The 12,430-nt window shown below is 38.5% G+C and overlaps 1 protein-coding gene across 1 annotated transcript in view; it reads right to left on the bottom strand.

The window, feature by feature from the left end:
- Nucleotides 1-5,300: 5,300 nt before the first annotated feature.
- The window catches only part of mrps28 (mitochondrial ribosomal protein S28), a gene marked incomplete at its 3' end in the record, with an annotated part of 15,828 nt that continues 8,698 nt past the window's right edge, over nucleotides 5,301-12,430 (bottom strand). The window contains exon 2 of the mRNA XM_020519255.2: nucleotides 5,301-5,482. Within this exon, the coding sequence (XP_020374844.2) occupies nucleotides 5,301-5,482 (182 nt within the window). The remainder of the gene's footprint in view (nucleotides 5,483-12,430) is intronic.

Below are 12,430 nucleotides of genomic sequence, written 5' to 3'. Positions count from 1 at the left end.
AGAAAAGCCTTCTACTCCTACCTCCAGCCAGCACAACGTTCAGTGCGTGTGATAGGCCAGCAAAGAAGTCTAAAGTCATCTTTTAAAGTATAAAGCCACTTTTACTTGCTTGAGTTAACTGCCAATTTGAATCCTTCAGCTCAACTGTAGATAGTAACCCTTTCCTATTTGCTTAATAGCTGGCTACGAATTAATGTTATTAACTTTTCAAAACAAAAATTGTACTGTAATAAATTGCAAAATTTAAAAACCGATGTTTAAAAAGTGAAATCTCATAAAACACCTTTACACTAGTTGGAATGTTCTGCACGTACCAGTGCTGCTCCTAATTATCCCATAGTAGGTAGGAACTGGAATCAACTCAAAAGTAGACATATTAGAGAAAGAAAGATGTTTGGTTACAAAATCTATAAGAGACTTCAATTTTTTCATGCTTTAATTGTAGAAAAAGCTCAGAGGAACATTACAGTGCTTATCATAGTGGCGCAGATCAGAGAGAGGAATGAGGTAATGAAGTAATTTAATCATAAATTTAAGAATTTTAAACTTGAGGTGTTGGAAGACTACAAACCAAAGCAATTCAGCAAAGTAGGGTGATGGGTTAGTCGGATTAGGCATGCAACAGGACATAGTGTTGCTGATTTTGTATAACTTTATAGAACAGATTATAAAAGGCCATGGTAAATTGGAATTGTCAAGTTTATGCAATCCAACAAACTGCTTAAGTACTTAGAAATGTTTTTTATTCATATTTTTCTCTTAGGCACTGAAAAGTCTAATATAGAAAAGAAATTGTTTTGATTATATTGTTTCATAACTTGATTAAACTTATTTGATGAACCTCTTTAATTCCTCCAGAGAATGTGGAAAAGCACTTTTTTTTTTCCATTCATTAATTCACTGGATGTGCTAGGCCTGTATTTATTGCTCAGTGGGCATTTAAGTGTCAACAACTACATTGCTGTGAGTCTGGAGTCACATGTAGGTCAGACCAGATTCCTTTTTTAAAGGATGTTAGTGAACCAGATGTGGTTTCCCTATAAGTCGGTAATGGTTTCATGGCCAACATTATGTGCCACAGACGGATTCGAACCCGGGTACCCAGACATTACCTGGGTCTCGGAATTAACAGCCTAGGAAAAGGGATATTGCTTTCTCTAATCTATTTAGAGAGCACCACTTCAGACTAACATAACAGAAGTCCAGTAAGGACTTAGGTATAAGCTATGACAGGCAAATCTTCTTCCCTTCTCTGCTACTCTTTACTCTAAGAGTTTAAACTTGATTAATTTGGCAGTAGCTCATTTACAGGAGCCAGAATTTATTTGTGCTGATTTCTTTGACCTGTGACTTTCATGACTGGTCAATAACATCAGATGCTAAAAATGGATTCACTAATGTCTTTTAAGGAATGAAACTGCCATCCTTCCTTGGTCTGGACTACATGTGACTCCAGACCCACAACAATGTAGTTGACTCTTAACTACCCTCTGGAATCGGCAATAAATGCTGGCCTAGCCAGTGATGCCCTCATCCTGTGAACGAATAAAACTGAAATGCCTGCATGGCGGTAAATTACATTTTACTTTGAGCATTTTTTTAATGAAAATAACTACATAATAAAGGATATTCTATTTCTGGTGGTCAATATGATCTCCTGAATGAGTTTCGATGGCCTTCAGGAGTGGAAAGAGAATTCAGAAAAGAATTTCATAGAATATGTTATTTCTCAAATTGGCCCAAGTTTTTTTTTAAACCTGTGCTTTTCATTTACCAGGTAATTACAAGGCTACTGATGAATGAGGAGCATGATGTCCAATTGGAACATGACAATGAGACAGATGCCCCAGATGAACTAAGAGCAGCTAGTGTACACTGGACAGTTTGAGAGTTCGGTTAGTATGAAAATTTGAAGTGGGGAGAGAGACGTGCTTTTACTTTCCCTAACTTATTTAGACAGCACCACTTTAGCTGCTGGGAGCCAAAATAAAAAAAAAGTGACATCAAAGGAGTCTATTAAGCTGATCAGCTAGCGTGAGTTTAGAATAAGTATCTGTGTAAATAGCCTGCCTTAGGACATGAGAATTAGGGAAGGTCTAAAACTTTAATGTCAATACCAAAGAGGGTTTCCTGTTTAATTGAGGAGTGCATAATTTTCAGTTATAAGTGATATTAGCCTTTAATAAACACAGTAAGACTGTAAGAAAAGCAATTACTATCATGCGAGTGAGTAAATTAATTACATTTAACAATTAGCACACAGACTGTAATGGGACAGATTTTGTGTTGCAGCTGTGGTATGTGGGAGATTCTAGACCTGGGAGTGGTCCAGGACAAACACAACTAAAGCAAATGCCTAAAATTTCAGGAACTTGATTGAATTGGAGGCTGAGTTGTAAACACATCAGAGAGGGGGAGAAACTGAGAGACACTTTGTTCCAGAAGGCAGTCATATCCCTTAGACTACTTAAGTCCAATTCCACCTGTAGCAATGGACAACAGTGTGTGACCACAGCAAGGCAAGCAAGGACAGACAATTCTGTATTGCAGGAGCTTCAGCCCTTGCAATTACCTAAAAGTTTGAGGTGTTGGCCTGTGTAGATGAAAACAAATTATGTAGAGATGAGGAGCAGACTAAGCAGGACATATGGTTTCAGGACACTTTTCAAGTGGCAGTGGTGGTTGTGTAGGGGGTTGGAAGTAAAAAGTAAACAATTAATGTACTAGTCGGGGATTGTATAATGAGGGACTTGAACAATCTTCGGTGCAGATGAGACCGTGAGTCCAGAAGATTATGATGTCAACCCATTGTAAGTGTTCAAGTCACCCGCTCTGGGCTGGACAGGAACTTGGAGTCGGGATTTTGGAATGGCGGATGGTGCATCCAGTTATTATGATCTATGTAGATAGTAATGACATAGGTAGGACCAAGAAGGACGTTATTTTTAGTATGAGGAACTCGGTACCAAACCGAAGAGCAGAACATCATGGGTAATTATCATCAGATTATTACCTGAGCAACATGCCAATTGGCAGAAGGCACATAAGATTAGTGAAATGAATATATGATTCAAAGCCTGGTCTGGGAGAATTGGGTTCTTGTTTGTAAGGTATTGGCGCCAGTACGGGGAAAAGTGAGGACTGTACTGTTGGGCCAGTTTGCATCTGGACTATGCTGGCACCAGTGTTCCAGCAAATCACATAACTTGATAAGTAGGGAGAATTTAATCTAAAGAATGGTGATGAGAGATTAAGCTTGTTTGATAGAGTCATAGAGATATACAGTAAGGAAACAGACCCTTCTGTCCAACTCGTCCATGCCGACCAGATATCCTAAATAAATCTAGCCCCGTTTGCCAGCATTTGGCCTGTATCTCTTCAAACCCCTCCTATTCATATAACCAACCAGATGCCTTTTAAATGCTGTAACCATACCAGCCTCCACCACTTCCTATGGCAGCTCATTCCATACACACACCACGCTCTGCATGGAAACACTGCCCCTTAGGTCCCTTTAAATCTTTCCCCTCTCACCTTAAATCTATGCCCTCTAGTTTTGGGCTCCATAATCCCAGGGAAAAGTCCTTATCTATTCCCCCTATCCATGCCCCTCATGACTTTATAAACTGCTATAAGGTCACCCCTCAGCTTCTGATGCTATAGGGAAAATAGCCTCAGTCTATTCAGCCTTTTCCTATAGCTCAAACCCTCCAACCCTGGCAACATCCTTGTAAATCTTTTCTGAACCCTTTTAAGTTTCACAACACCTTTCCTATAAGCAGGGAGACCAGAATTGCATGCAATTTTCCAATAGTGGCCTAGCCAACGTCCTAAACAGCCACAGCATGACCTCCTGATTCCTATACTCAATGCACTGACCAATAAAGGCAAACATACCAAATGGCTTCTTCACTATCCTATCTACCTGTGCCTCCACTTTCAAGGAACTATGAACCTACACTCCAACGTCTCTTTGCTCAGCAACACTTCCCAGGACCTTACCATTAAGTGTACAGGTCCTGCCCTGATTTGCCTTTCCAAAATGCAGCAATGTTGCAAATCAAGGGCACAAGTCAAGGCAGCAGAACAAACTAACAAAATGGGAAGTAAGGGTCAGAGACGAGCAGGAATGTGCAAAGAATAAACCTAAGAATACAGTAACAGTCAAAACTATATGTGACAAAGATAATAAAAAGATAAAACCAAAGGCTCTGAATCAGAATGCACATAGCATTTGCAACAGAGTAAAGGAATTGATGCACACATTGCAATAAATAAATATGATCTAACAGTCACTACAGAGATGCATGATGATAAGGATTGGGTCCCAAATATTTAGGGATATAGGACCTTCTGGATTTCTCCAGCGCTTCCTGTTTTTATTTCAGATTTCCAGCATCTGCAGTATTTTCTTTTGTTTAAAGGAAGTTGGGGTTCTGTATATTCCACCATGTTCTCTTTCGCAATTATGAGCTGTATGAACAGAAGATAGGACCTGATAGTGTTTTAAATGTTTTAGCATCAGTAAATGGGGGTGATTGAAATCAGTTGTCTATGATGTCCATTCAGGTGTGCTTGGATTTAATGGAGTGCAGAGGAGGCTAGGAAAATATTCTACTGGGGACCAGGAATCAAAGGTGGAGTTTAATATATAGGAGCAAATGAATAGCTACATAAACATTAGGGTGATCAGAGGTCAAAGCTAGGCAGTTGGCATTCTGAAAGTACAGTTATAATTTGTTCTTTCATGGGTAAATAGAAGCAGGTAGAACTGGTGCATGGAAAGACAATGTGAGAGAAATGAAACAAGAAAATTATCAGAAATGGCTTTTTTCAAGTAATGCAATGGGAGTAATGAGACCACTTGAGATGGCAATGGAAAAAGGATAGCGGTGGATATGAGTTTGGGATTTTACATGAAAGGAGAGATTAAGAGAGGATAAGAGGCCAGTGAACCAAGAGGAGGGAAAGCATGACGAAATGAGATGGAGGGTGAAATTGTGAAATGAGAAACTATTCATTACAGAGATGAAGGAAAGAAACAAGCAAAGATATCTTAAGCATTGCTGAAAATGACAGGTATTGTTAAATTTGCCTTCCTGCACTCATCAAGACAGAACAAGCATGCCAAATATGAATCAGAGTAAAACATATACTGCATCACAAAAGAGTGCAGATTGATTGGTAACTGAACATGATTGGACCAATTTAACCTTATAATTAGAACTGTATCTTAAACATGTATGTATTAATGTAAAATCAATTATTATACTTTCTGTGCTTTGCTCAAAGCTACTTACTCTCCATCTACTGCTGGTCTTCTGCACACACAATGAAACTTGCCACCGAAGTCAATATAAAGGTCATCATCCACAATATGGAAAATTTTACCAATGACTACTTTGTCTTTGGTAGGGCCCATCTGGATTAGAGGAGAGCGCCTCAATAATGATGCAAATGAGTCACTTTTCTGGGCAGTCACCTAAAAGAAAAACATCAGGACATTACATAAAACAATTATATTGGAGGTATTAATTATTATTAATATAGTTTCAATTCAATCTACTCTTTCAGTTCATATTTAACAATATTTTGTCCATGTAACCAATTTCAATAAAAGTTAGCCCTGACGCTGGTAGGAGTAACAATTACAAAACGGTCACCTAATGTTTTCACTACATCTCTGAATCTGCCAGCAATATCTGGAATCTGCGAGCACCCAGTCAAATGCAGAAATCCAGTAGTTCCTGCCAGTGACTGTACATTTCTCCAAAGGATATGATGAAGTCCCCCAGACTGTAGTCAAATGGAAATTACCTAACTGATGAGAACTTGCCCTTTTATGTTATAAACTTGCTGTAAAAGTCCTTGAGCAGTTACACGTGTTGAATGGGGTGCAACAATGAAATAAGAACTTAAGAACTTTGAGCAAGAGTAGACAACTCAGCCCACTGAGTCTGCACCAATCATGGCTGATCTCATCTCGGCCTCAAATTCACTTTTCTACCATACTTAAGCTCATAATTACTACTAAACAGCTTCATCTGCCCTCAAAACAAACTGCATATTTGTGGAAATTAATATGTTTTCATTATAGAAGAAAATAATTTTGAATATTTTTAAAGTTTGATTTCAGCTTCTACATTGATCTGAAGTGTAATTCTCAATAATTTATTTTGACGAAGGGAAGAGATTCAATAGATTTTTATCTCCTGCTTTGTTAAAAATGGTTCTGTTTCGTAGTCAGGCTGTTTATCTTGCTTGATTACATCATTGTTGCAGGATTCCTGGAGATCCCCTTGGCTTGGTGTTGTATTCAAACTGACGTCAGATAAGGAGAAATCCGTGCAAAAGAGACAAATTAGGTCTCTGTGAAACGTGTTCTTTGAGATCAGTGGTGAACATCATTGATTCATTGTCAACCGCAAATTCCAGGCCAAAGTTGTAACTAAAGATCTAAATAAAGCTTGTAATTTCTACTGTCACTAATTAAGTACCAAGGCCTATTATTTTCAAATCTTTTGAGTCAATATTCTACTCCATCTACAGAAAAAAGACACAGAAATAACATGGCAGAATGGCTTCCTTCAGTGCTGCAATCATTCTACGACTTGTTAATAGACTCCCAAGGCTCTTTCCATCCTAACTTCCCAATACATGCTAGCCAGACAACTTATTGGAATACAGAATGAGAAACATGTGCTATTAGTCTGCAATTGCAGAAAATCAAGTTTTGATAACAGACTGGCTATACTTTAACAGCCATGGAGAGTCTTTTTGAAAATTCTCTCATGGTTTCCTTTGGAATCAAGATGACTAATGCATTAGCTAGGGAAATGAAGTCTTCTGCATATCTTCACATCACAATTATTCCAATAAAATGTATCATACTTCTTTGTGTTGTTTGTTTTAAAACAAAACTTTGCCATTAGCCAAAGTCATGTGTAATTGTTATAGAGGAGGAAGAGGAGGCGGATGCAGCCATTTGGCCCATCTTGATCGCACCAGCTCACCAAATGAGCAATATGCCTTAGTACTATTCTTCTGCCTTTTCTCCTTAACACTGCACATTATTTGAATTGAAACAATCATCTAATGTCCTCTTGAATGCCTCAATTGAAAATGCCTCCACCATACTTTCAATGCAGTGTATTCCAACCTACCTTGTGAAAAAGCTTTCCCCTTGCTTCACATTCGCTTCTTTTCAAGTTACCTTACATCTGTGCCATTTCGTTTTCAATATTTTTACAAATGGGAACAGTTTCTCCCTACTTAAATGTTTAGGCCATTGTGATTTTGAAATCTTCTGTTAGCTTTTTCCTCTCCAAGGAAAATGTTCTCAACCTCTCCAATTCTTCATACGTGCCATAACAACTACCTTGAAATCTCTTCAATCTCTGTCCAACATACTCATATCCTTCCTGAAACGAGGCACCCAAAAATGTACACAATCCTGCAGCTGAGGTCTAAATAATGTCTTGTACAAGTTCAGCATAACTTCCTTCTCCCTTGTCCCATGTTCCCATTAATGAAGGCTAGAAAATTGTATGCTTTTATTAACTGCTCTCTCCACCTTTCCTGCCACTTATAATGACTTATGCACATAAACATACAGGTCTCTGCACCTCCTGTAAAACATTTTGTGTAGTGCCCTTTATCTTATGCTGTCTTTCCCTGTTCTTTCTGTCAAAATATATCACTTCACACCTCTCCACACTGAACACTGTCTGCCATCTATCTGTCCACTTCACTAATGAGTCTACATTCTTTTGAAGGTCTACATACATCCTCCTCACAGTTTACATGGTTCCAAGTTTTGTACCATCCGCAACCTTGAAATTGTTTCTTGTATACCAAGATTTAGGTCATTAATATGGATCAGGAAAAGCATGGGTCCAATCCCAACCTTCAGCAAACTCCACCACAAACCTTCATCCAATCCAAAACATATGCATTAACCACTACTCTGTTTCCTATCACTCAGGCAGATTTTGTATCCATGTGGTTACTGTCCCTCTTATTCCAAGAGCTCTCAGGTTTTCTTACAAGATTATTCTGCAACACCATATCAAATGCCTTTTGGAAATCCATGTACACCACATCAATCCTCTCTGGTACTTCTTCAAAAAGAATTCCAGCATGTCAGTTAAATACGATATTCCCTCAAGAAATCCATGCTGGCATTCCTTAACCCACTTTTTTCTGCCACTATTAATTCTATTCCGAATTATTGTTTTTTTTCAAAAAGAGGTTGCTGCATTACCAAAGATAAACTGGGCTGCAATTGCTGGCCTTACCATAACAAATTTCTTTGAACAAGGGAATAACATTTGAAATTCTACAGTCCTCTGGCGCCACCTGAGTCTTCCTTAGACTGAAAAAATATGGCCAGTGCTTCTGTAAATAAGGTTTTGGTGAGTTACAGGCACAATCTGCCATTTAGAATTACGGTGTTGTGGCTGTAACATAGACCTGGCTCAAGTAAGAGCAGGATTAGTGTTAAATATTTCTAGATACTTAATGTTCGGACAATTAGGAAAGGAAGAAATAGGGTTGCAGACAATTAGTTAAAGAAAGGGAGAATAACCCAGAGGGTTTAAGGTCAGAATTGATTAGCTGAAGTGAAAGAATGAAAAGATACAATTACATTGCTTGGCATAGTCTATAGGCACCAGATAGATTTCTAACATTTTTCAAACTGTCTTGTTTAAATCACAATGCCCACATTTTAAAGATTGCATGTTCAATTTATAGTGTAACATGATGACAAGTTTAAACAACTTTAATATGTTCTAGAGGTGTCTTTTATTCCGTATTGGGAAACATACGTCTTCTAATACAACAACTTCAAAAGGGTAATCTGAATCAGACAAGCTGGGTTAAAAATTCAGCAGCATTAGGTGCTAGTCTTTCCACAGCTCTGTGCCACTGGAACATATCTGAATTAATAGTGTTGTATAATTGAGAGGATTGTTTTTATACCATCTTCTTACATTTAATGCAACTGGAGCTACTGGGAAACTCCATGAACATCAAATTGTAAGCATTAATTTGCATTAATGTTATACAGAACTCTGGATGTTTCAGATATTTTACGTTTCAAAAGCTTCTGCAAACTAAGTGACAAACTGTAATTTACCTATTCACAATTGCTTTATTTTTGATTTTTTTATATTGAGTAGACTTGCAGTCTGAAACACAATCTACCACAGTATTATTTGCTTGCCAGCCACTAAAGTCGAGAACTGGAAGACAAAAAGGTTTTTGTTAAAGCGGGTTGCCAGTTCTGAAGAAATCATGCTGGACTCGAAACAGTAACTCTCTCTCTCCATAGATGTTGTCAGACTTGCTGAGTTTCTCCAGCATTGCGTTTGTTTCACAATATGTTTCAATCCATGTGTCAAACTGCTGTATTTTGCTGCACAAAATAACTGCCTCTGGCAATGTAAATTAGAGACATTTTCACATTTAATATCATAATATTTTCCGGTTTACAAACAGGTTACATTTGTGAAATATTTTGTCAAGTTTGACATCACTGCTTCTTGTATTTTTTTATTCCCATGCTGGCTGCTTGAATCATTCATTACAGCTGAGAAGATGTAAGGTTTCAATATTCAGCAAAAATGGAGGGGATAAAATTCTTTTCCTAACTATTTAGGCATCAGGTGTTCAAGTAACAAATTATTGTGCAAATTTCTCAAATACAAAACAGGTAATATTAAATAAAATTTGAATTCCTACCCACAGAACATTTCTACTCACCGAGACATTAGAAAGAACTCTTCCACTCTGTTTTGCATCATTATGAATTATTGTAAAATATATAATTCATAAAACCATGAGATTTTTCACATTCACATGAAAGACGAACCCTCAAAGTGCAGCAGACCTCAATACCACACTGAGGCATCAGCCTAGTTTAGTGGCTAAAAACATTGGAGTAGAACAAATCCACAACTTTTCAAGACAATAACAGTGCTATTACTGAGCTATGGCAAACACCACATTTACAGATAACATATTATAGCAGTCAGTCCACACTACAGTTTTACAAAACGTTACAGATAACTAATTAAAATTAACACAAGTTATGTCACATGCATGACTCCGGTAGTCATCTAGACTCGAAACGTTAGCTTGCTTTCTCTCCATGTATGCTACCTGACCCGCTGTGATTTATACATTTAAAAATTTGAACATTGTACAGAACAAACTATATTAGTTTTCATGTGGAATAATAATTGAAGCATGGAGCAACAGAGCAGAATGCAATAGTTTTTTTAAAAATTTCATCAACCAGGCAGTAATCTGGTTTAGTGCATCATCCAGCCTTTATAAAACACACATAGTTGGTATTCCACCGATTTTAATGGAATGAGAATCAGGAAAGTTCTAGAAGAGCATATGATCTACTATGGCAGATATCCATGCATTGAAGACGACAAGAATTTAGTCCAATGTCTCTACAGTAAGTAGCACAGGAGGCAAGCTGCTTGCACCGAAGCACACAACTCTTGTTTGGGTAAAGAAAGGAATTCCTTTAATAGGACAAGCAGAATAGGAGTAGGGCTCAAAGGCTGATACTAAAATTAAAAAAAAAACACATCAAAATGTAAAGCCTGGAATCAAGGTATGTTCGTTGATCCTAAAATAGCAAGCACAAGAATTAGAGCAGTTTTGTTTTCTTAATGATTTGTCCAACGCTGCAATGTCTACATATGCCAATTAAATAGGTTTGGATGAATTACTGTATAGCAATTTAAAAACAAATGAGGAGCATTTCTTCCACATAAAACAGTAAAATATTCTGTCAGACATTGTGCTTCTCTAATTTTATTTTAGAGCATGCATCAAGAGGGCAGTGAAGAAACTTGTTCTGAAGTGATATACCACAGACTAATAGCATGCGTGTTTGTGGCAATGGTTCCCCACACTGATCTCCTCCCAATCATGATTATGTCGCCAGTGAAAAACATCAGAGACTGAGAAATATTCCGATTTTTGGGGAATGGGATAATATAATGCAGTAAAACCTCCAGTAAAAGAGCATATAAAGGGATATTGTAGAAAAGCTGAGTTTTTTTAATCTCTCTTCAGCTGAAATGTACTTTTGTACATTAGATTATTGATTGACTACTTCACTGTTAAATATGAGAGAGGGGGTAACAAACTTGATTCACAAACAAATGCCCACCCTTTTCAAGAAGGCTTCACAACTAGGGACAAACAATGTAAGTGATATTGCAAATGTTTCAAGAATTTAAAAAATCACATTGGGCATGGAAATTAGACACATGGCTTGAAAAGGTGTCAAAATGAAATTACATATAAAGTGGGATGTGTACCTGGTTCCAGTTAAAATAAAATATTATTTTAATAAGTAATGCAGTTGTCTATGGTGAAATTTAATTGCACCCAACGTACAGTATCCTTGATGGTCAGATGAGGGCTATATAATTGTCAATAATTCTGACTTCATAATGGAGAAATGTCATGTTGAAGCAGTTAAATATGGTTGGTCAGAGAATATTTCAATGAAACCCTACTGTGTAACCCAGACACGACATTGACAGCTTTCAACAACAGATACTAACTTCTGTTGTGTCACTTACAATTCCGGCATTTGGAAGATTTTGCACCGACACTTACTGACATCAGCTTTGCTGAGGTCTTTGGTGTTATAATTAGCTCACTGCCACTCTGACATCCTGTGCTTTAACTCAGATTTTCCATCCAGGTCTGGATTATTCTTCTGTCAAGGCCTGGAGCCAAGTGGTTCTGGGGGAACCCAAACCAGAGAGCAGATTATTAGTGGTAGTAGGAACTGCAGATGCTGGAGAATCTGAGACAATAAGGCGTAGAGCTGGATGAACACAGCAGGCCAAGCAGCATCATAGGAGCAGGAAGGCTGACGTTTCGGGCCTAGACCCTTCTTCAGAAATGGGGGAGGGGAAGGGGGTTCTGAAATAAATAGGGAGAGAGGGGGAGGCAGATAGAAGATGGATAGAGGAGAAGATAGGTGGAGAGGAGACAGACCGGTCAAAGAAGCGGGGATGGAGCCAGTAAAGGTGAGTGTAGGTGGAGAGGTAGGGAGGAGATAGGTCAGTCCAGGGAGGACGGACAGGTCAAGGGGGTGGGATGAGGTTAGTAGGTAGGAGATGGGGGTGGGGCTTGAGGTGGGAGGAGGGGATAGGTGGGAGGAAGGACAGGTTAGGGAGGCGGGGATGAGCTGGGCTGGTTTTGGGATGCGGTAGAGGGAGGGGAGATTTTGAAGCTTGTGAAGTCCACATTGATACCATTGGGCTGCAGGGTTACCAAGCAGAATATGAGTTGCTGTTCCTGCAACCTTCGGGTAGCATCGTTGTGGCACTGCAGGAGGCCCAGGATGGACAAGTCGTCTGCGGAATGGGGGGGGGGGGGGGGGGGG

The sequence above is a fragment of the Rhincodon typus genome, unplaced genomic scaffold (genome assembly GCF_021869965.1).
Source record: "Rhincodon typus isolate 14 unplaced genomic scaffold, sRhiTyp1.1 hic_rhity00000859, whole genome shotgun sequence".
Classification (NCBI taxonomy): domain Eukaryota; kingdom Metazoa; phylum Chordata; class Chondrichthyes; order Orectolobiformes; family Rhincodontidae; genus Rhincodon; species Rhincodon typus.
The sequence above is the reverse complement of the archived record's forward strand: the minus strand, read 5'-3'. Positions and strand labels throughout refer to the sequence as shown.